Source organism: Lepidochelys kempii, chromosome 10 (assembly GCF_965140265.1).
Source record: "Lepidochelys kempii isolate rLepKem1 chromosome 10, rLepKem1.hap2, whole genome shotgun sequence".
NCBI lineage: Eukaryota > Metazoa > Chordata > Testudines > Cheloniidae > Lepidochelys > Lepidochelys kempii.
In genome coordinates this window covers 52,117,964-52,140,946 of record NC_133265.1, presented here as the reverse complement: position 1 = coordinate 52,140,946, position 22,983 = coordinate 52,117,964, and the positions used below count along the sequence as shown (strand labels likewise).

The 22,983-nt window shown below is 40.7% G+C and overlaps 1 protein-coding gene across 2 annotated transcripts in view; it reads left to right on the top strand.

Annotated features, from left to right (window-relative positions):
• The first annotated feature begins 1,305 nt into the window (after positions 1 to 1,305).
• LACTB (lactamase beta) overlaps positions 1,306 to 22,983 on the top strand; it is a 33,720-nt gene continuing 12,042 nt past the window's right edge. The window contains exons 1-5 of one of the 2 annotated variants that reach the window (XM_073303586.1): positions 1,306 to 1,662; positions 2,956 to 3,022; positions 6,506 to 6,696; positions 7,070 to 7,427; positions 9,962 to 10,127. In XM_073303586.1, the coding sequence (XP_073159687.1) occupies positions 1,306 to 1,662; positions 2,956 to 3,022; positions 6,506 to 6,696; positions 7,070 to 7,427; positions 9,962 to 10,127 (1,139 nt within the window). Of the gene's footprint in view, positions 1,663 to 2,955; positions 3,023 to 3,097; positions 3,341 to 6,505; positions 6,697 to 7,069; positions 7,428 to 9,961; positions 10,128 to 22,983 lie in introns of those variants that run through there. The other variant, XM_073303587.1, reaches the window with a different exon arrangement.

Genomic DNA, 22,983 nt, shown 5'->3' with positions numbered 1-22,983 from the left:
GAGGGGGTTGCAAATGCAGGACCGGCACTAGGGGGTAGCAAGCAGAGCAAACTGCCTGGGACCGCATGCCACAAAGCACCACAAAATAAAGTTCCATGCTTCAGCCCCAGTAGCGTTGCCAACTTTCTAATAGCACAAAATGGACCACCCTTGCCCAGCCCCAAGGCCTCGCCCCTTCTACTAGGCCCCGCCCCTGCTCATTCCGTCCCCTTGCTCTCCCCTACCCTCACTCGCTTTCACTGGAGAGGGGCAGGGGGTTGGGGTGCAGGAGGAGGTACGGGCTGTGAGGTAGGGCCAGAAATGAGGAGTTCAGGGTGCAGTAGGGAACTCTGGGTTGGGGTACAGGAGGGGGTGAGGGCTCCGGCTGGGGGTGTGGGCTTTGGGTTGGGGCTGGGAATGAGGAGTTTGGGGTCCAGGAGGGGGCTCAGGGCTGGGGCAAGGGCTTGAGGTGTGGGGTGTAGCTCCAACTGCTTGCCTCAGGCAGCTCCCGGAAGCAGCCAGCATGTCCGGCTCTAGGCAGAGGGGCCAGGAAGGTGTGTGCACTGCCCGCACCCATAGGGGCCACCCAGCGGCTCCCATTGGCCATGGTTCCTGGCCAATAGGAGCTGCGGAGCTGTTGCTCAGGGTGGGGGTAGTGAGTGGAGCCCGTGGCCTTCCTGCACCTAGGAGATGGACATGCCAGCCGCTTCTGTTAGCCGCACGGAGCCAGGGCAGGCAGGGAGCCTGCCTTAGCCCTGCTGCACTGGCAGCCGGACTTTTAGTGGCCTGGTCATTGGTGCTGACTGGAGCCCCAGGGTCCCTTTTCAACCCGGTGTTCTGGTCAAAAACTGGAGACCTGGCAACCCTAGCCCTGCTGGCGGGGCTGGGGCTTCAGACAAGGCTCAGGAATCACACTGAAATGTAACTACGCTATAGTCCAGCCTATTTGTTTTATAGGTCTATGGTAAAGCTGAGCAGGTGAGCGATCTTTCGGTACTAGTGGGCTGGGACACTTCTGTATCTGTGCCGTGGATTTTGTAAGCAAGTCGTTTTTAGGTGAGGTGAAACTTGAGACACGCAAGACAAACCGGACTCTGGAAGGGCGAAGGGGGCAGCCGTGTGGAAAGCTTGAGAGCCCGAGCCCATCCCCGCGGCCCCGGCCCCGGCCCCGGCCCCGCCCCCAGGCTGTGGCCGGTGAGAACGCACAGGCGGGAGCGGGAGCGGGAGGGGGAGGGCTGACAGGGGAGGACGGGGGCCAGGGAAGCGCGGGGGGATGGGCAGAAGGAGAAGAAGAGGTTTGGAGCCAACTGTCTCCACCCTCACTCGATGTGCTCGGGGCTTGGCCGGCCGAGCTCTCGGGAGCAGCTGCTCCTGCCTGGCGGTGGCCGGGCTGAAGCCATGCACTGCTTGGCGCGGGCTCTGCGCCGAGTCTCGGGCCCCGCTTGGGGCTGGGGGCAGCGGCGGCTGCAGCGCCTGGGGAGCGGCCCGTGCCCACCGCGGGGAGCCGGCGCCTGGGGCTGGGGGGTCGGTCTGGGCCTCGCCCTGGGGGTGAAGGTGGCGGCCGGCTGCGAGCAGGAGGGGGACCCGCGGCAGGAGGCGGCGGGAGAGGTGAAGCCGCCGCCGCCTCACGGGGGCCTCGCCCGGGCCATCGAGAGCAGCAGGGACCTGCTGCAGAGGATTAAGGTGGCGCGGCTAGGGTCTCTCTGTGGGGGAGGGGGGGTGGCGTCCTTGGCCGGGGGAGGGGAAGGAGAGGAGGAACCCTTGGCGTCGTGTTTCCCAGGCCACAGCTGTAGGTGCTTGTCTTAAAATCGCTTCTTGCTACTTCCCTTCCGCCCCCACCCCCGCAGCCTGCTGGCACTTCCGCCCCCACCCCAGCGAGCCTTGCAATGACCGTAGGGTGCGAGGAGAAGGAGCCCCTGGCCCAGCGCTAGGCGCTGCGCAAAAAGAAATCATAAACCTGCTGCTCCTGCAGGGCTTTGGTGCGCAGACTGAGCGAGACTGGCGCCGGGTAACGTTACTCAGCTGGTGGGAATTCAGGTGTCACTTGCAGGGGGAAGACCTTTGAGACAAATGTGGTTATGAAGTTGAAGTGTTTGTTAAACTGCTTCACTGAGTGTTGTGTGTGTGTCTGAGCACTTTCAGAAACTTCCTCTGTGAAACCTAATCATTAGTGTTTAGGTTACTGGGGAGGAGAGCGGAACAACCCCAGACAGGCAGCGCACTCTTAGGAGTCTGGTCCCTGACTAGTGCAATATCTCCCCAGCCCAGGGAATGTATCTGTACTTTTCTTCTGTACACCTTGTCGTGTTATTTGGTCTGTTCACATCAGGATTTCACAGTAAATCACTGGATGTCATCATTGCTTGTATGTAAGAACTGTCAGAAGGGTCTGAAAGTACGTTTCAGTTACTGAATTCATTTACTTCAAGAAGGGCTGCCCTTAAAGGGGCTAATTAAACCAGTGCAGGCCTGACATACATAGTGGTAGAAGTCACTTCAGTAGTGAATACATGTGAACTCAGGGGACTATTTGAAGGACTGGAGGAGAACATAGAGGCATGTGAACTATCTAAATAGAATGTCATGATTCTTCTGAAAATTTGGAACTGAAGCTTCAGGGATAGTTTAAATCAGAACATCCCAGACTCACTGAAATGATCTGTGTTGACTGTCATGTGATATCACTCACATATTGCATCTCAGTTTGAAAAATGTTATGTTCCCTATCTGCAGTTGGTGTCGTTAGTATTAAATTAGTCTTTAAACTCCTTGGACTCTCATTATAGCTGTCCAGCAGTACGATATATATGCAGCTTTTCAAAGAGGATTTGTACAAACTCAGCCCAATTGGTATTTAAACAAAGTAATTTCAATAATCACGTACTTTCTGCTCATCCTAAATCCCATAAAAGCAGAATGTATGTTTGAATTCTGAAGCAGCAGAGCCCTTTAATGATTGTAGTATTTTTGTGACAGGATGAAGTGGGAGCCCCAGGCATAGTAATTGGAGTTTCTGTAGATGGAAAGGAAGTATGGTCAGAAGGTTGGTATACAGGAACTCAGTTCTGCATGTTCTTTAAAATTAATTTTTCATTTGGGTCACAAATGTTAAGTAATTATTGTTCTTCAGTTTGTGCCAGGTGCTGTCCATTAACTTCACAATCATAAAAGTACAGGCAGTCCTTGACTTTTTGACATTCGAGTTACAACAGAACTGCACTTACGACGTTTGTAAATTGACATCCCATTCCAACTTTGATGTTGGTTTTGACTTTTCGACGCTCGATCCCACAGCGTTCCTATGGGATTCGAGTTCAGACGTTTTCGACTTATGACGCGATTCTCAGGAACCAATTGTGTTGTAAGTCTGAGGACTGCCTGTATTATAAACTCTGCCCTAAAAACTACAGACAACAAGAAATAATAATAGTTCCTGTGGCCTTAAAATCTATAAAATGGGAGAGAGGTCCAAGTAAAGGGAAGAATAAAGTATCTCTGGAGAAGATAGTAGTGGTTGTAATTGAAAAACCCTTTTGGGGGATTGTTTATAAAGCATGTTGACAAGTGTGGAGGAAAAAGCCTATACTACTACTGGGAGGGGAACAAGTTTCACACTCTGAAGGCATTACAGTATGTGCACAGTTGAATAGTGATCTAAAATGGGATAGGGTAATTCCTAAAAGGTGAGTGGTGTCAAAAGAAATGCTTTAATATGAGGCTTAAGAAGGTGGTCTTGACTATAAACTGGCTCAAAATGCCTGACTTTAATGAGACTTACCAAAGGGAGGTAATGTACTTTAATCGTGCTTACATAGGTATATCTTGCATTGTAACTAATTTTGAGGAAATTTGCTGTTGTCAGTCATAAGTGATTTTAGCTGTAATAAGTGATAACTAGCAATCCAAACTTATCTTGGTACTCGCTCTGTTGAGTTAGGCTGAACGTGGCTTAAATTAAGTTTGCTTAATAAAGTCTTTCCCAAACTCTTTCTGCAAATGTTTTACAGAAGAGCTTTTCCCCCCAGTAGGCAGTATGGGAGACTCATGAAAGAGGGTGGATATTCTAATTAAAAAAAGAGAATATTTCCTTGGACTCTCTCCTGATCTACGTCTAAGTGAATACCTGCTGTGCACAATCATTCTGCCATACATCCTCCCCCCCCCCCCCCCGCCCCAATGTTCTTCTTCACTCTGCTAGGTACTCTTTTGGACAGAACTACATCATATTTATGCAGCTGCTGGTGGAAATAAAATAGTTGATATCTACAGATATCAAATTGATTGTTTTTGCTTGAGAAACAACTGTTAGTTTACAATTATATACTAGACATAATCTTTCTTTGAGAATCTACATAATGGTCAGAATAAATTTGAGTGGTTCCAATTCAGTGATATTTCATATACTAGTGGAGTGGTGATTAGTCTTCCTTTGGGAACATGTTGAGATTTGACAGCTGTAATCCTTTCAATAGTCATAAATTATTTTGCAGCTTATGTAGATCTCCCTGAAAAGACATGTCTAGATAGGTCTGAACAGAACTCCAATGAAGACTTATTTATTGATCTTTATTGACCCTACTTACTTATCTTTCCAAAAACATTTTGATGTTTGTTTCAGGCAACTAAGATAACAGAAACAAACAGTAATGCGTTTTGCTAAAATTCAATTATAGAGTCCCTGAAAGGCTCATTAGCAAGATTGTAATAGACTTGCCATTGTAAGCCAGTTTGTGGCAGAATCTTCAGGTATTCCTTCAAAAAGCTGATTTCCATTTTTCATGTGCCTTTTGCTGCCACAGGAGTGTGTGTTTGGTGGGTTTTTTTAAATGTGGCATGTGAAAATTCTGCCACAAAACAAAATTTCCTCAGATTATGCTTTTGAATTCAGAAGGTTTTGCAGCAGTGTTGTTAAGAGAAACTGTCAGTGCCACCAGCTGACCCAAGAAGGAGGAGTTGATGCTTCTCTGCTGCTTCAGCAGAATCTTCCTTCTGGAGACATGGAAAGATATTAGGTAGTGGTAGAACTCTCAGTACCTACCACAGTTGAGTCCTGCTCCATGATTGGTGTTCCTAGGCACTGTGGTAATACAAATAATAAACAATAATATCATAAAGGGGTGCAGGTTGTGGTAGATTCTTCCCACACCTTCATCCACAGGGCAGAGGTGAGCACCATTATCTTAAAATGAAGTCATGAGGTTGAAGGGGAAAAACATGGAAAATAACAAAACCTGTGTCTTCTGTAAAAATTCTGCCCAATTTACTTTCTTGCCAATCTGATCACAGTGATTTTAGACTTGGATGTGCTACTTTTGCAGACAGTTGAATGGGGAGGGGTGCAGCAGCTGCTCTCAGTAGCACAACATAAACATCTGGGTTTCAGCTTTCTTTAGAGGAGAGGACTTGGACAATATAGACTAGTCAATCTGATTTCTCCCTTTCCTTGTGTTTTGGCAAGTTTTACTGCTTTATGAGAATCTCATCACTAGACTGCAGCGTGTTAGGGGACTGTGTTCCACTTACGTACATAGACACATACAGATAATAAAACTGGTCTTTGCAAGTGTGCTGTATCTAGATCAGAAATAAACCAATAGTGCACTGCAACATTCCATATACAACTTAACCAGTGTAGTGCAGATTAAAATATAACACTCTGGTGAGTCCACTACTGAGCTTATCTCTGTGGAATTGCACACTACTATGCAGTAGTTCTAAGATATAGGACCAATATACTGGATGGAGACTACTGAATTTTCTTCATTTCTGATGTAAGCCCTCTTTAAGTCTATATCTGAAGAGGTTAAAAATAATTTATTAAACCACTATGGAGTTAAACTTTATTAATTGAGTTAAATGCTGTACGGTTGTATGTAAATTTCCTGTTTTTAACTGATCTTATTTTCTCTGTATAGAAGTTACATTGTATTTTGAAAGGAGTAATTCACAGTAGCTCTTTTAAAGAATTAAGATATGGATTTATGAATGTGGGGCGCTTAACTTGATTGACAGTCTAGGTTATGGTTTCTGAGGGTTTTTTCCACTGAATGTTTGCCCTTAAGGATGTATGCAGTATAGTTTTAACAGTATGGGTCCTAGAATATTAGAGACCAGGTGGGTGAGGTAATATCTATTATGGGACCAACTTCTGTTGGTGAGAGGGACAAGCTTGTCTGCCCTTAAGATATAATTTTAATTTTTCACTAAGCTACATTAGTTTTAAGTTTCATGTTGTCACAAGTCAGAGTGATTCAAAGGGGTAATGTAGGATGTATTTTCAAAAACACTCTTCAATGGCCTGACTCTGTTCCCATTGAAATCACTGTTGTTGATGTCAATGGGAGCAGAGTTAGGCCAACACTGAGCACTTTTGAAAATAGCACCTTTCATGCCTTTGTTTTACTTAGATGCAGAGTGTTCTGGAGAATTCTGGTAAACTTCTTAAGTTTGTGAACATTGTAAAATCTCAAAGAATTTTCTCTATATATGTAAACCCGCTAACAGTGACCTTTTACTCTTCCTAAAGGTCTGGGTTATGCTGATGTAGAGAACCGTGTAATCTGTAAACCAGAGTCAATTATGCGAATTGCGAGTATTAGCAAGTGTCTTACAATGATGGCTGTTGCTAAACTGTGGGAAGAAGGAAAACTCGATTTAGATGCTCCAGTGCAGAAATATGTTCCTGAGTTTCCAGAAAAAGAATATGAAGGTGAAAAGGTAATGGGACAATTTGTTCTGTAACCATTGTTGGTTGTCTGAGTTTCATGTCTGTCCCATACCTTCACTATCCACCTACATGCTTCAAGTGCACACAGCTTTATGCATGTTGTGCACCACACATAAGTTAAAAGAAGTAGGGGCAGGAAGCAATACATGCTACTGAAAAAAAGGAATGTTGGAAATTTTGTATCTTCAGACTAATATTTAAATATTTTTTCTCACTGGCTTTACAATAGAAGAATGGCGAGGAATTCTTATGTCTTCTTTTTTTCTTAACATACCAAATATATAAATTGCGGAAATAAAAGTTCACTTTGTATAGTATCTTTCGTTAAGCAAGCATGCACTTAATATTCTTCTTTTAAACTAGGTCACCATTACTACGAGATTGTTAGTGTCACATTTAAGTGGAATTCGTCACTATGAGAAAGATATTACAAAAGTAAAGGAACAGAAGGAAAAGGCCAATAAAGCCCTTAAACTAATGCAAGATGTAAAAAAATCTAACCAGGAGAAGGAACTGAAAGAAAAAGAAGATAAAGACACTGAAAAAAATGACTTTGCTGAAGCTAAGTCAGAACAGGATGGTGAAGCTAAAGGCCAAAATTTAAAACCTGTCAAGAGAACAAAGGAATTTGAACATGAAGAGTATTATTTGAAAGAAAAATTTGAAAATGTGATTGAGTCATTGAAAATATTTAAAAATGATCCTTTATTCTTTAAACCAGGTGAGTTTCTATTCTGTTTGATCAAAAGTTAATATTTTTTCTTTAAGTTCTAGATTTTTAGTATACATCAGATTGTAGTTTGTCTGATACATTATGTGGGATTGAGACTTTACTGAGACTAAACCAGAAGATTCATTTTCCTGTTATCCAATGAGAGCCTCAAAAGGGAGTGTTCAAACCATGTTCTAACTACCTGGTCACTTTAAATATGCCCTGCAAAGGATTTAAAAAAAAATAAAATTGGGAAACTTACTGAATATAGTTACATTGGTGCAACCCCCGGTATGTATGCAGTTATATCGCTCTAAAGGTGCTTATCTCAGTATAGCTTATTTTTCATAGTTTCAGAAATAAACTGTACTGATTATAAGCACACCTTCTACTAGTATAAGTACATTCACACTAGGAGTTGCACAGACTTAACTATCAGTTTGTAGACTGATAAAGAGGTAGAAAAATTGTGTAGACAAGCCCTTAGATGGAATATAAAGAGTCCTGGAGAGTGGGTAGAAATAGATTCAAGTGAGTTCTTTCAGAATAGTTCCATATGCTGCAAAATTTGCCTATTGAATTACAAAGGTTAAGGTATATTGTAAATTTGTTAGCTGACTCACTGTAACAGACACATGACCTTTTGATTGAATTTCAACATGGAGACCTTGTAAGATCAGTCAAATCAATCTTTTCCCAAAAGTCTTTTTTCTTAATTGAAGTTTTCTTTGGCTCTCTTGCCTCTTCTTCATTCAACAACATGAGTTTTTTTAGGGTAGGTAAGCAACCAAACAAGTTGTTTAATCAATGGATCAAGAACTGGTTAAGAAACAGAAAACAAGGAAAATTAAATACTAAATTTTCAAATCGCCAAAGGCTAATTACAGAGCGATTCACAAATTCTTACTAGATTTTGAGGTGTTTTTTATAATTATTTAAATTATATGGAAATGGAGATTGAGTAGTGAGGTAGCAAAATTTGAAGATAACAAAGTTAGGGTAGTCAAGGCCAGAGAGAACAGTGAGGAACTTCAGAGTCTTAAACAGGCTAGGTGAACAAGCAACATAATGGCAAATGAAATTCAGTGCTGATAAACGCACAGTAATGCCGATTGAAGTGAGAAAATTAAACTACTCATACAGTTAGTTTAGAACCCTATAAGTTGTATCAATTTAAGACAAGGACTTGGGCATCATTGTAGATGGCACTGTGAAAACTTTTGCTCAACGTGTTGCTGCAGTCAAAAAGGTAAACAAAATGTTAGGTTGCATAAGGAGAAAGGGTTGTTGAAATATTATAATTCCTCTATATAAATCAATGGTGTGGCCTTATCTAGAATACTGTGTGTAGTGGTGGTCACCACATTTCTAAAAGGATATTGCAGAACTGGAGGGATTCAGAAAAAAGCACTAAGAATGATAAAGGGTGTGGAAAAACTCTCATATTAAACAAGATAGAAAAGATTGGGATTGTTTATTTTAGAAAGAAGATGAATAAGAGGGGACAAAAGTATAAACAATAACAAACAATATAGGGAGGGTAGATCGGGAACTTCTCTGCCCATTTCATAACACAAGAAAAAGGGTACACTGAATAAAATTTCAAGAGTGGGAAATTCAAAACCAATAGAAGGAAATACTTTTTCACACAATGTGTAACTAAACAGTGGAATTCATTGCCACAGTCCTTGAGGCCAAGAACTTATCCAATTATTTTTTTAATTTTTCTGTTTATATGGATAATAAGACTATCCAGAATTAACCTTTCCACAAGATTAATGACATTAAACCTCATGCTTTCAGGGCTTTGCCAGTCTCTAACAGAGATTAGGAGGAGACCTAACATGGGGGTCAGATTGCTCTACATCTGCCTACTCTGGGTTTCTTACACATACCTGTGAGGCATGTGGTGTTGGAGACAGGATAGTGGAGTAACTAGACCTTTGTCTATATCCACTATATCAATTTCTATGGTTATGTTCTGGGTCTTTATTTATTTTTTAAATTTTAACATAGATTAAATAAGACTTCCTTGGTTGACTATTCAGTGCCATGAATGGCTTTTAATCGAATTTACCTTATTTTTACCCTTAAAGTTTTATCTGTCACTGTTACATACTTACATCTTATTTATTAGTTTGTCTTCTGGTGAGTATGGGTATTTGAATAGTAGCTATTAAAAAGAACAAAATAAATGCAGGTCTTCCTAATCACATGAGTAGAATTTGGCTGATGCTATATTTCTGTGTAGAGTTAACATAGAAAAGAGAATAATAATTTTTAATTCTGTATGTTTCTGATTACACTGTGGAGAAGCTAATATTGATACAGTGTGATGGTATAAGATGTATTGAGAATAAGTGTGTTCTGACAAAGTTACATACAGATCCCTGTGTAAAAACTTTTTGTTGAATAGGAAACTTCATAGGAAAAGATCACAGATGGAAACATTAAACTTTTCATTCAAGTGGTATGTAAATAACCTGTCTCATTCTCTCCTTCCATTCCTCCCCTCCCCCCCCCCCCCCCCCCCCCCCCCCAAGGAAGCCAGTTTTTGTATTCAACTTATGGCTTTACCCTTCTGAGTGCTGTGGTGGAGAGAGCTTCAGGATGTAAATTTACAGACTACATGCTGAAAATGTTTCGTGACTTGGATTTGCTGGCAACTGTCTTGGATGACAATGAATCAATGATATACAATAGAGCAAGGTAAATGAGAATGAAATTGCACCCTTATTCCTATGCTGGCAACTGCTTGCTCAAGTTCTTCACTGTTAATTAATGTGTGTTTTTAAAAGCTAATTCAAAGATGAAATGATTTGTTTAAAATTCTTAATCGTATGGCTAGAAAAATGGCATTATGTAGGGCGATTTAGAAAAATTAATTGTGATTAATCGCGCTGTTAATAGAATTCCATTTATATAAATATTTTTGGATGTTTTCCACTATTTCAAATATATTGATTTCAATTACAACACAGAATACAAAGTGTACAGTGCTCACTTTATATTTATTTTTTATTATAAATATTTTCACTGTAAAAAATAGTATTTTTCAATTCACTTCATACAAGTACTGTAGTGCAATCTTTTTATCATGAAAGTTGAACTTACAAATGTAGAGTTGTGTGTAAAAAAACAAAAACAAAACAAAAACAAAAAACAAACAAACAAAAACCCAAACAAACAAAAAAACAAAACAAAAACCCTGCACTAACAAATCATGTAAAACTTTAGAGCCTACAAGTCCATTCAGTCCTACTTCTTTTTCAGCCAGTCGCTCAGACAAACAAGTTTGTTTACATTTGCAGGAGATAATGCTGCCTGCTTCTTGTTTACAATATCCCCTTAAAGTGAGAACAGGCTTTCGCATGGCACAGTTTTAGCCGGCGTTGCAAGATATTTATGTGCCAGATGCACTAAAGATTCATCTCTCCCTGCATGCTTCAACCACCATTCCAGAGGACATGCATTCATGCTGATGATGGGTTCTGCTCGATAACGATCCAAAGCAGAGCAGACCAATGCATGTTCATTTTCATCTTCTGACTCAGATGTCACCAGCAGAAAGTTGATTTTCTTTTTTGGTAGTTTGGGTTCTGTAGTTCTCGCATCGGAGTGTTGGTCTTTTAAGACATCTGAAAGCATGCCCCACACCACATCACTCTCAGATTTTGGAAGGCACTTCAGAGTCTTAAACCGTGGGTCGAGTGCTGTAGCTATCGTTAGAAATCTCACATTGGTACCTTCTTTGCGTTTTGTCAAATCTGCTGTGAAAGTGTTCTTAAAACAAACAGCATGTGCTGGGTCATCATCCGAGACTGCTATAACATGGAATATATGGCAGAATGCGGGTACAACACTGAGCAGGAGACATACAATTCTCCCCCAAGGAGTTCAGTCACAAATTTAATTAACACTTTTTTTTTTTTAAATGAGTGTCATCAATATGGAAGCATGTCCTCTGGAATGGTGGCCAAAGCATGAAAGGGCACACAAATGTTTAGCTTATCTGGCACATAAATACCTTGCAATGCCAGCTACAAAAGTGTCATGCGAATATCTGGTCTCACTTTCAGGTGACATTGTAAATAAGAAGCATTATCTCCCATAAATGTAAACAAACTTGTTTCTCTTAACGATTGGCTGCACAGGACGTAGGACGGAGTGGACTTGTAGGCTCTCAAGTTTTACATTGTTTTAGTGCAGTTATGTAACAAAGTCTACATTTGTAAGTTGCGCTTTCACGGTGGAGATTGCACTACGGTCCTTGTATGAGGTGAATTGAAAAATACTGTTTTATCATTTTTTACAGTGCAAATATTTGATAAAAATAATATAAAGTGAGCACTGTACACTTTGTATTCTGTGTTGTAATTGAAATCAATATATTTGAAAATGTAGAAAAACATCAAAAATATTGAATAAATTTCAATTGGTATTCTATTGTTTAACAGTGCGATTAAAACTGCAATTAATTTTTATTGCAGTTAATTTTTTTGAGTTAATCACGTGAGTTAACTGTGATTAATTGCTGCCCTAGTATTACGATATTGATTCCATAAGTTCAAATTTATTTTCAAGTCCTAATGTTTAAGGATTGATCACACTTGTTTCCTATTGTGAGAGTATATATTTTAAGAAGGGAGAGGTAGGAATTCTGAAATTCACATTTGTTTAGTTCAGTTGGGTGAGGAAGTGAAGGGAAAATAAGGATATAATAACCCCCAAAATACTGCTACAATTATTTCTATAATAAGAGTAGAAACAATAAAATCTTGTTATAGTGGAGATAGTTGCATCTATTTCTTTAATCGTTCATTTTAATTGCTCTCCAAAAATGTACGTTAGGAGATTTCTTGAATCTCATCTTCTTTCATTTATTTGAAATCTTCTTTAATCTGCCTATGTCACTTGAACCTACACATCATAAAGAATGATTTCAAGTTCTTTATCAGGCTTCAGTTATATGCACTGAGGGGAGAGTATGTTCATAGAACTTGAACAACAGTTATAAAGAAAATAAATTTCTTTTTAGACTCAAAATCCATTATAGTTGAGAAAATACTTATGGATTTAAGTTTACAAAATCTTTGATTACAGTATTGCTTAAACTGAAAAAAAAAAATTGAGGGGTTTAATTTTAAAGTATGCAGACACCACAATGTGCTACTGTTCCAAAATGTTTCATAGAACAGTAATTGTATAATCTTCCTATACTATTCCAGAGTTATTTATAAATTAGACTCTTTAAATGCCAATGAGAGCACCAGAACACTTATAAATATCCATATCTAAAAGAACCTTTTAATAGTTTGCCATTTTGGTAGCTTTCAAGAACGTTAAGGAGGAATTTGTATGAGTTCGTATTTAATGGGTTAGCGTCGTTCTTGCTGCTTCCCTCACCAATCTTATTTTACTGAGTTACCTAGTTACAAAAATCACCCACAAGCACTGAACTTGAGGTTTGTTGACTCAGCTGTTAAATTTTGGCACGGGACGAGGTTTCTAACTGAGTATCATGAGCAGATTATAGAAAAACCTCATGGGTATCTGCGTTTGATATCCAGCTTTCAGATTTCCTGTGTTGGAAAAAATACTTTGTGTTCTTAATGGAGAATGGTTATTCAAGTTAACTTTTTTTTTGTTAACTCTAAAGCAGTGGAAATAGTACTCCTATGAAAAGATAAGTAATTCAAGTTCAAGATTTATAAAAGTTCATTACATCCTTAATTTAAATGTGTATACATGGACTAGTGTATTGGTATTACTGCTTCAGACATTAGTTGTTTGTTTTTTTAATTTACAATATTGTGATCTGAATTTTGCAGCCCCTTTACAAATGCACATTAGAACAAATTGCAGACAGTGATAAAATAATATAGATAATAACCATAATCACATCAGCAGCTGGTGGTTGTATGTGTATGTGGCAATGCTCCTATTGCTCAGTTTATGAAAATTACATTATTTTTCCTAATGTATTTCATTGCTTTGATGGAGGAGGAGAAAATAATGTGTTAAGGAAATTGGTCACACTGCATGGCCAATTTATCTGTTCTTGGGAAACTCACTTATTTCACTTGCTTAAGTAACTTCCATCGGTTCTCAAGGTGTAGTAAAATATAAAGCAAGTTCTTTCCTAAAAGATGTGCTTGGCTAAGCGTCAGTATAGTAGTGGCAAATTAACTGTAACTCAGTGAGCCGCTGCGATCATGAATGTAGTTATAATGGGCTGATCTTGCCAGTTGCTGAGCATGCTGCAACTCCAGCTGAGCACTTTGAGGGTAGCAGGTTGGTTAGCAACTGGCGAGATCAGGCCCTTCGTTCTAATGTATTTTTTTGGGGCGCTTGTGATGAGACTTTAGTTTTTGAGTTGACAAAACATAAGGTAACTGTGCATATCTAGTATTGTGGGGAAGGGTGGGTGAATGCAAGCCTTAGCCAACCATTTTTTCTTTTCAACCCCAGGTAATTTTACATGTAGATAAGTTTTTGCATCTGATCAATAGTACTATGGCTGTCTTCTAAAGTTAAACCAGGATTTTTCCAATCTCTTTATTCTGCTGATCTCTTTATAAGAGAGCTTCCCTCTCTTTAGTAGTTTAGCACCCTTCTCAGTACCCCAAGGCCCTATTATTATTGACTTGCAAAATATTTCATTCTGCAGACCACTAGACAGGGCTTTGCAGGGTAAAGTATAAGAACTGGTAAGGCTAGTCAACTAACAAGCCTCTGTTTTTACTTAGAGGGTGGGGGTTTTATGCCAAAATGTGGGCTCCATTTTTTCCACTTAAACTGTGAAAGAATTTATTTGATTCTTCTCCTTAGATTTGTTCCTTCTTGGCCCCTGTATTCCCAGCTTTGCTGGAAACTACTTCATCTGCACAACTATTTTCGCTTCCAAGTCCACATTCAACTATTCAAAGTGAAAGTTAGTTAATTTGAAATGTCTTCCTAAGCTCTCTTTTCTCTTCCTTTCCTTCCCTTCCACTTTTTCTTGTCCCTTTTTTATTTCATTTTAGTAACTTTATTATTTTATCATTGTCATTTTCTATTGTCTGTGTTTTCATAATCTTTTTCCTGGCTGGCTGGTTAAGTCTTTTTTCCAAAAGTGTGAAAAATACTGTTTTGCAAGTGATCTCACCAGTAGTGAGTCAACTTGGTGAGCAGGCAAGATCAGCTCTGCCCTGACTTTGTTTGTTTGTTTAGAAACCAAGACAATTTCACTGAGTACTGAAACAGAAAGCAGAGGTAATTCATGTAAAACGCTGAGCCGCCATAGTAATTAAATCCCCTTTGCATGTCCACATTGTAGTCCTTGTGTCGGCAGTGTCTGTCCTCACTTGCATCGATGCAGGCAGCAGTGCACCCTGGATAGGTATTCAGCTGTGCAATTCACCACTATCTAGCTCAGGGTGTTTTGGGAAGGGTTTGTAATGCCTCAGGGGGCAAACAAGTCACACAGGCGTGACTGGGAACATGGTTTCAACATCCCATGATGCAGTTTTCTCCATCCCATAATTTTATCTGCATCCCGTAACATTTTATGCCTTTTTCAAAAGCCGTGCAAATCCATGTGTCTGCCATCTCTGTGAGAAGCATGGATCCTGCACAGCTCTGCACTATTGTAATGAGGATTGTGAACACAACGCACCTGATTCTGCAGTATATATGCAGGGCCGTGGGGAAGATGATGATTCCATGCAGGCTGGCTTGCTGTGCGCCATGGAAAGAAACAGTTCAAGATGGTTGTTGGCCAGATGGTGCAGCAGCAGTCTGGGCCCGAGAAACAAGCACTAACGGATGGGATCGCATAGTTGCAGGTATAGGATGACGAGCAGTGATTGCAGAATTTTCGGATGCATAAGGCCACGTTCCTGAAACTGTGTGTGGAGCTCGTCCAAGCCCTCTGGTTCAGCGACTCCAAAATGAGAGCTGCGCTCACAGTGAAGAAGCGAGTGGCAATCACTGTGTGGAAGTTGCAACGCCAGATTGCTACTGATCAATTGGGAATCAGTTTTGAGTTGGGAAATCCACTGTGGGGGTCACTGTGATGCAAGTGTGCAGGGCCTTTAATCACATCCTACTACGAAAGAATGTGATTCTGGGCAATGTGCAGGACATAGTGGGTGGTTTTGCAGCAATGGAGTTCCTGAACTGCAGTAGGGGGATAGACGGCATGCATATCCCTATTGCGGCAGCAGACCACCTTGCCACAGAGTACATCAATAGAAAGGGCTACTTTTATTTGGTTTTGGAAGTGCTGGTGGATCATTGGGGGCATTTTACCGCCATCAATGCGGGATGGTAAGGGAAGGTGTATGACGCACGCATCTTTAAGAACACATGCCTATTCAGAAAGCTGAAAGTAGGGATTTTCTTTCCAAACCAGAGGATTACCATTGGGGATGTTGAAATGTCAATAGTGATCCTGGGAGACCCAGTGTTCTCCATAGTCCTGTGGCTTATGAAGTCGTACATTGGACACCTCGACAGCAGCAAAAAAATACAATGCACAGAGGTCCTATTGTGAAAGTATTCACTACCCTTGATCTATACAGGTTACAAGCGCTACATTATCACTTCTGCTTGGGATTCATAGAGCATGGCAGCAGTCCTAGCCATGGTGAGTACAGCCCGGGGAAGAAAGGGGTAAATGTGGATAGGGCAATTGAACTGAATACTGGCATAGTTTTCCATAGACAGTGGTGGTTTTAGCTGATCCCTCACTCTTGAGGGTAATGGAGGCTGAAAGGGAACTACTCCTGCATGCATCTGACTGCAGACCACGTCCATATATGCTGCTTGCCAGTGTGTTGCAGTGGTGCCTGCTGAAGGAATTGCTGAATGGTATGGGAAAGTGTCCTACCGTGGTGGAAGAAATAAGGCAGCTATCCCTAGAAACTTTCAGCGGAAGATTGCAAACTACCTTCAGGAAAGTTTCCTCAAAATCTCTCTGGAGGGTTCACAGGACATCCCGGTGCACACAAATCATTCTTCAGGTACCCCTCTGTATGGAGGAATGAGAAGCAGATAGAGGTGGAGTTGCTATCGGTTATTTCACTGCCTCTTCTTGCCTGATTAAAAAAAGAGTAAATGAACAGATGTGTCCCTGCAAGATCAAAGCAAAGTACATACTTAACCAGAGGTTCCTTCCCCTTCATCAGGCTTGCCTGTGCTGGACTCTAGGGACTGGCTTGACTGCTCTAGAGTCAAACACATCCTCAGGGTTCACTCTGGTGGCCTGTGACTGAGTCCTCCAAAGTATCCACAGGTCCCTTGGGGGGGACAGGGAGGGGGGTGGGTGTTGCTTCAGAGGATGGCATGCAGCTCCTTGTAAAAGTGGCATGTCTGCAGCTGTGCACCTGAGCAACTGTTAGCCTCCCTTGCCTTCTGGTATGCCTGCTGCAGCTCTTTGACTTTCACGCAGCACCACTGTGTGTGCCTGTTGTAGCCTGTCTCCTCTATGTCCTGAACGATCTGCTAGTAGATATTGACGTTTCTGCATCTGGATCAGAGCTGTCCCTGCACAGCTGCTGCTTCTTACAGACCCAGGAGATACACCGCTTCCTGTGTAATCCTGGCAAGACGTGGAGCAGGCATGGTCAACTGAGTAGTTGCTCTGTGAGCTCTCCATGGCTGAGCAAACAGGAAATGGAAGTTCAAAAATTCATGGGGCTTTAAAAGGGGAGGAGCATGTACCTACATATCTGGCCACAGGGCAGTGGAGTTCAAAACAGTGACAAGATCGGTCGCATGGGTCATTGTGGGACACCACCTGGAAGCCACTAAAGTCTAACTAACGCAGTGTCTGCACTGATACTGTCGCCCTAACTATGTAAACCTAAGAGCTACACCTCTCGCAGGGGTGGAGTTAAGTTGGCATAGTGGGCAAAATACATTGGCAGGAGCGACGTTTTAGTGTAGACGCTTACAGAGTTGGGTCAGTGGAAGCTTTCTTGCGTTGACCTAACTCTGTAGTGTAGACCAGGCCTGAGTGTCCTTCACAGACCTGAAGAACAGCTCTGTGTTAAAAATAGTTTGGTGTATTTTCTTGTTTAACTCGTGTACCCTCAGCTAGCTGAATAGTTCTGCAGCTAGAAAGTCTAAATCTGGGGAGGGCCCACATGAATTCTGGGGAACTGTTTTAAAAAAAAAATCTTTAAACCCAAGATTTAATTTTTAGATTCTGGAGAAAAATTCCCACTCTAACTTTTTTTTTTAAGGTGCAGTATCCTGAATTGTAATAAATGATCTCTACTATATTATTCATAGTTTAGAATGTTTAAAAGAAAATATATTTTCAAAATGGGTCTGTCTAAAACGCATCTTAAACTTCATAGTTTTGTTTGAATTCATTTTGCTCAATCCAAGATTCTGTATAAGCAGAATGATCATGATACAATTCCAACATAGTCGCGAGTCATGTTTTGTTATGCAGTTATGTCACTGCTTACAGTGAGTACTACAGGCAACAAATGATATTTCTAAGAGCTAATGGGTTATTGTTATCATTCAGGTGTATTAGGTTGGATAAAAAACCAAAATAAGAAAGTTCACTGCTGTTATAATATTGTGAACTTCAAGCGTTCAAAAAACATGAGTCAGGCCCCTCTCCCCCCAAACTCATGAGATTTTAAAAAAAAAAAAATGGGGGTACTTTACTTGCCTTCTGGATTTTTGAGGTTTTTAGGGTTTGTGTATTCAAGCTTTTCTCTGCAGTCATGAGGGCTAGAAACTACCTTTGCTTTTAAATGAAAGCTGTCTTGTGTAATCATGATTCAAGGCCCTGGGGCTTTAAGAGGAGCACCAAATATCATAAAACCAGGAACAAAATCAGCCAAACCAGCAAACAATATCATAAGACCAGCAACAAAATCATGAAGTGGTAACATCATTGTCTGTAACGTTAATGAAGGACAAGTGCTCCAACATGTATAACTATGCATAAAGGAGATAAATGAGACATTTCAGTTCTCTAAGGAGAGGTGTGTGTGTGTGTGTGTGTGTGGTTTTGCAAAAGAGAAGGCTGGAGAGTTCTCTGAGTTTATATGGAGTTGAGTTGTTATGCTGTTGTGGAATTAGCAACTAATGATTTTGTAAACTGTATCAAGAGTGCCCAGTTTTAGGGTCCTTTTTTAACCTTTCATAAGCTGAAATAAATATTGTTGGGGGAGAGGAGAAATGTAATTGGGGGTATTCGGTTTGTCCTAGGGACTATTTAATGCTAGACAAAATTCAGGGCCCCTTGTTGAAATTATCCTTGGAAGCTAAACTATAAAGCGTAGTGATAGCTCTCAAACTATAAAACACTGCCACCCTGTGGCTTATTTCATGATGTTTATGATCTAATTCAATAGCACTGAAGTAAACTGGAAAACCTCTGAGAGGTATTATCACCACTATAGATAAGGAAAGTTAGAGCCGTTAAATGCCATAAGAAGTCTGTGGCAAAGCTTAAATCAGTTCTTAGTTCATTTCTTAGTTACCCTACACCTCTCATATATTATGTAAAATAATCCAATTAAATATTTGAGTTATTGAGACACAGTTCAACAGTGGCTCTTTTCCATTGTTGCTGATAGATCATCCCAGTTTGCAGTTCTCAGTGGTGATTTCCAAAGTCGTCATCTTGTGCAAGATCGTTGCATGTCTTAAGAAGTGGTTCTGGAATACCTCCTGTTTACAGATGGCCTACAGTGGAATGAACAAAGTCCCATTACCTTGATAGGGTGGCACTCGGAGAAACAGGATCAAATGGAGAAAGGAGAAACTTGGGTTGAATGGTAAACATTCAGACAGTTACACTAATAAGTAAACTGATTTATTCATGTCTGAATATCAATGACATCGTAGCAGGATTTCCTTAAGCTAGGGGTAGTCAATTTATTTTTTGTCAAGGTCCAAATTTCTTGATCAAGGTATAGGCAAGGTCCAGGCTTCAGAGAAAATAATAAAAACAACAACAATAATGATGACAAGTAGATAAAAAGATTTTAGGATCTGTTCAAAAGTGGCAGGCAGTTAGGGTTGCCAATTTTGGTTGGGTATATTCCTAGAGATTTCATCACATGACAGTCTTTAAAGATTAATCTTTAATTCCTGGAGACTTCAGGCCGTTCCTGGAGGACTGGCAACCCTACTGGTGATCCACCTATTGACTAGCCCTGCCTTAAACCTTCATGGTCCAGCACTAATTTTGAGCACTCAGTAGCTAACCTTCCCATAATCAGCCACAGACCATCCACCATTTCCTCACTGGTTGTCCCATGCTATGATGATCCTCCACCATTCCTCCCTTAATTTTTTCTCAAGGTTATTTCCATCTCTATGCTTAATAAGACCAAAATCCATAAGATTGCATGTTAATTTCCAACATCAGGGTCTGCTTTTCTCCAGTAATACTTCTAACACCTGCATTCATCTTTTTTCCCATCCAGGAGATATACAAGAGTCTTTCCCAGCTTTTTCAAAGCTTTTATTTTCTTCCTATCAGCAATATTAACTTTCCATGATTCACACCCATAAATCGCTATGGAATAAATTAAGGTTTTTCACTAGTCACACTTTTGTACATTTCAAGATGCCACAGTTTTTCAATACTTTCTTAAGGGAGGCCATAGCTGAGCAAGTGATCCCTGGTTGTCTTCTGATTTCTTTGGAACAGCCTCGTTGGCTGGATATATATGATCTCAGTTAATTAAATTAATCTGCTGCCGCTACAGCTTTGTGTTAATCAAGATGTCTTCTTCCATCCTGTTTTTCTTAGTCATCATGTCAATGTACATAATTTTGTTTTTGTTGCATTCAGGAATAGTCTGTATTCCTTACTAATTCTTTTTACATTTGTTTCATTGCATTGGTGATTGTAGCAAAGAGTATCATACCATCAGCATATCTGAGGTTGGTTAAGAGGTGTCTTTTGTAGTTTTAATTTTGTTTGAGGCTAATAGCTGATAATCTGACCCACAGCCCACACTCAGTGTTGCTGTATCATTAAACAGCTGATTTAGTTCTTTGTCTTGCCATCAGGTGACTTCCATGTGTACAAACATCTAGGATGCTGGGTGAGGATAGTTTTTGTAATGACCAGATGATTAGAGCAGTGGTTCTCAGCCAGGATGTCTTCTGGGTTACATTAGTTCATCTAGATATTTGCTTAGTTTTACAACAGGCTACATAAAAAGCATTAGCGAAGTCCGTACAAACTAAAATTTCATAGACAATTATTTGTTTATACTGCTCTGTATAATATATACTGAAATGTAAGTACAATATTTATATTCCAGTTGATTTATTTTATAATTATATGGTAAAAATGAGAAAATAAGCAATTTTTCAGTAACTGTATGTTGTGACTTCTGTATTTTTATGTCAGAGTTTGTATGTTTTTAAGTGAGGAGTAACTTGGGGGTACACAAGACAAATCAGACTCCTGAAAGGGGTACAGTAGTTTGGACAGGTTGCGAACCACTAGATTAGAGCAGCAGAATTCAGCTAAATGTCATCCTTTCTCACTTGTGAACCCAGACCATTGTTTCCCTGTACTTCTTTGAGAGCCTACAGCTCCATTGCTCACATTCAAGTCCCTAGTTACAAGGGTGATATCTTTACTCGATGTTTTTAGTGAGTGTTGAGTCCTTGATGGAATTCATTAATCACATTGTCTTCAACTTGTGTAGGGGTGTAAACCTGTTTGATGGAAAGACTGACTGGCTTTGCTCAAAGACAAATTTTAATGATTCTTTCACTGAGTGGATTATATTCAAGCGCACACTTGGATGTTTCCTTCGATGAGATTAATGTGACCCCATTTTCTCTCACTGGATCCTGAGTAATCCACTGCGTATCGGATATCCATCAGCATGAAATGATTCTTACCTTTCCAACATAGCATTGAGATTCCACGTATTCCATCTTACATCTTTCCAATTCTTTGGTCACAATGGAGAGGTTCCCTTCATACACACTGTCACATTCTGTGTTCCTTCTCTGATTCATTTATGAAAGTTCAGGTCATTCATTTTCTTTGGTGCAGACATCAGGCACAGTATTTCCCAAAGAACTTGATGCAGCACCATCATAACTACAGCCTGTACTCTTAGTGGTTGGAGCTTCCCCCCAGTATTATTTGTTGTGCCTTCTGGCCTGCGGTGGGAGGTGTCTCACCTGTCCAGCATTGTATGTGGATCGCTTTGGCTTTGTTCTGAAGTAATACTTCTTGTCAGAAAAAGTACAGAAGGTTTCCTGTTGCTTTCCTCTGGTTTGTGGCTGCTCTTGGTTAAACCAGTTAAGACAATTACATTAGGCTATAGAACAGTCTCCCAAAGGAACTGGTGGGAGCCCTATCACCTGAAACACTTAAAGCTAGGCAAAATGCTAGTGAACATAGTCTGAGGAGCAGTCCTGCACTGGCAAGGGAGATGCATTGGGTAACCTAATGATTCTGTCACATCCCTTATTTCTCTAAGGGAAGTCTACACTACAAGCATTACAGTGACACAGCTGCAGCACTGCCATTGCACCGTTCTAGAGCTGTAGAGTAGACACTTGGTACAGCAGTGGAAGGGTTTTTTACATCGCTGTAGTAGATCCACCCCCTCACGAAGTGGTAGCTTGGTCAATGGAAGAATTCTTCCATCAACCTAGCAGTGTCTACACCGGGGCATAGGTCAGTTTAACTATGTCTCTCAGGGGTGTGAATTGTTTACATCCCTGATGGACATAACTCAGTCGACCTAAGTTTTAGGTGTAGGTCACCTAATTCTTTGATCTTAGCAGTATACTCTGAATAGCCCTATAATGAGACTGAAAAAGAGCAGCAGATCGAACTTATTAATTTTTTTTTTTTTTTTTTTTTTTTTTTGGTTCTCTGCCTCCTGAATTTGTGTAACAGTGCCCTTTCCCATTGTTCTTTAGTTTTGCAATAAATCATCTTTTTATATGTAATTAATTTATTTTTCTTCTGCTGTAAAAGTAACTTGTCAGAACCATATCATACAGCTTAAAAAAGTACGTACCTGATCCCCTCTGCTGGTTCTGTGGTAGTATTAACATGACAAGAATTGTATGCTGTGTTGTAGCTGAATCAGTCCCAGGAAAAAAGACATTACCTCACCCACTCTATCTCAAGAATTGAGCACGCTGGGGTGTAGTATCAGCCAGAGCTGGCCCAGTACTATGGGGAGGAATCTCATGGACCTAAAAAAGAGAAGAAACCAGAATGGAGCGTTCAGATGGGAGGTGTGGGGCATTTCAAACCATTCAACAACTGATCAGTGGGGGCAATCCGTACAAACTGCTAAAAAATTAGGAGTTCAGTTCAGTCCATTTGCACATAACCTGTAAAACTCTCTGTGGATACTTGTATTGCCCGAGGTGGCCACTGGACATTTTGGTCTATGCATTCTCATGGATGAGTTCAGACTCTAGTCTCAATCCTTGGGGGTGTGAATGTGAAGGGGGTCACATTCAGATCTGCTTCCACATGCTCATTTTGGGGGATGTTTAGTCATGAGGTTGTCTGGTCTGTAGTCTTCGGGCAGGAAAATCTTGTGACACC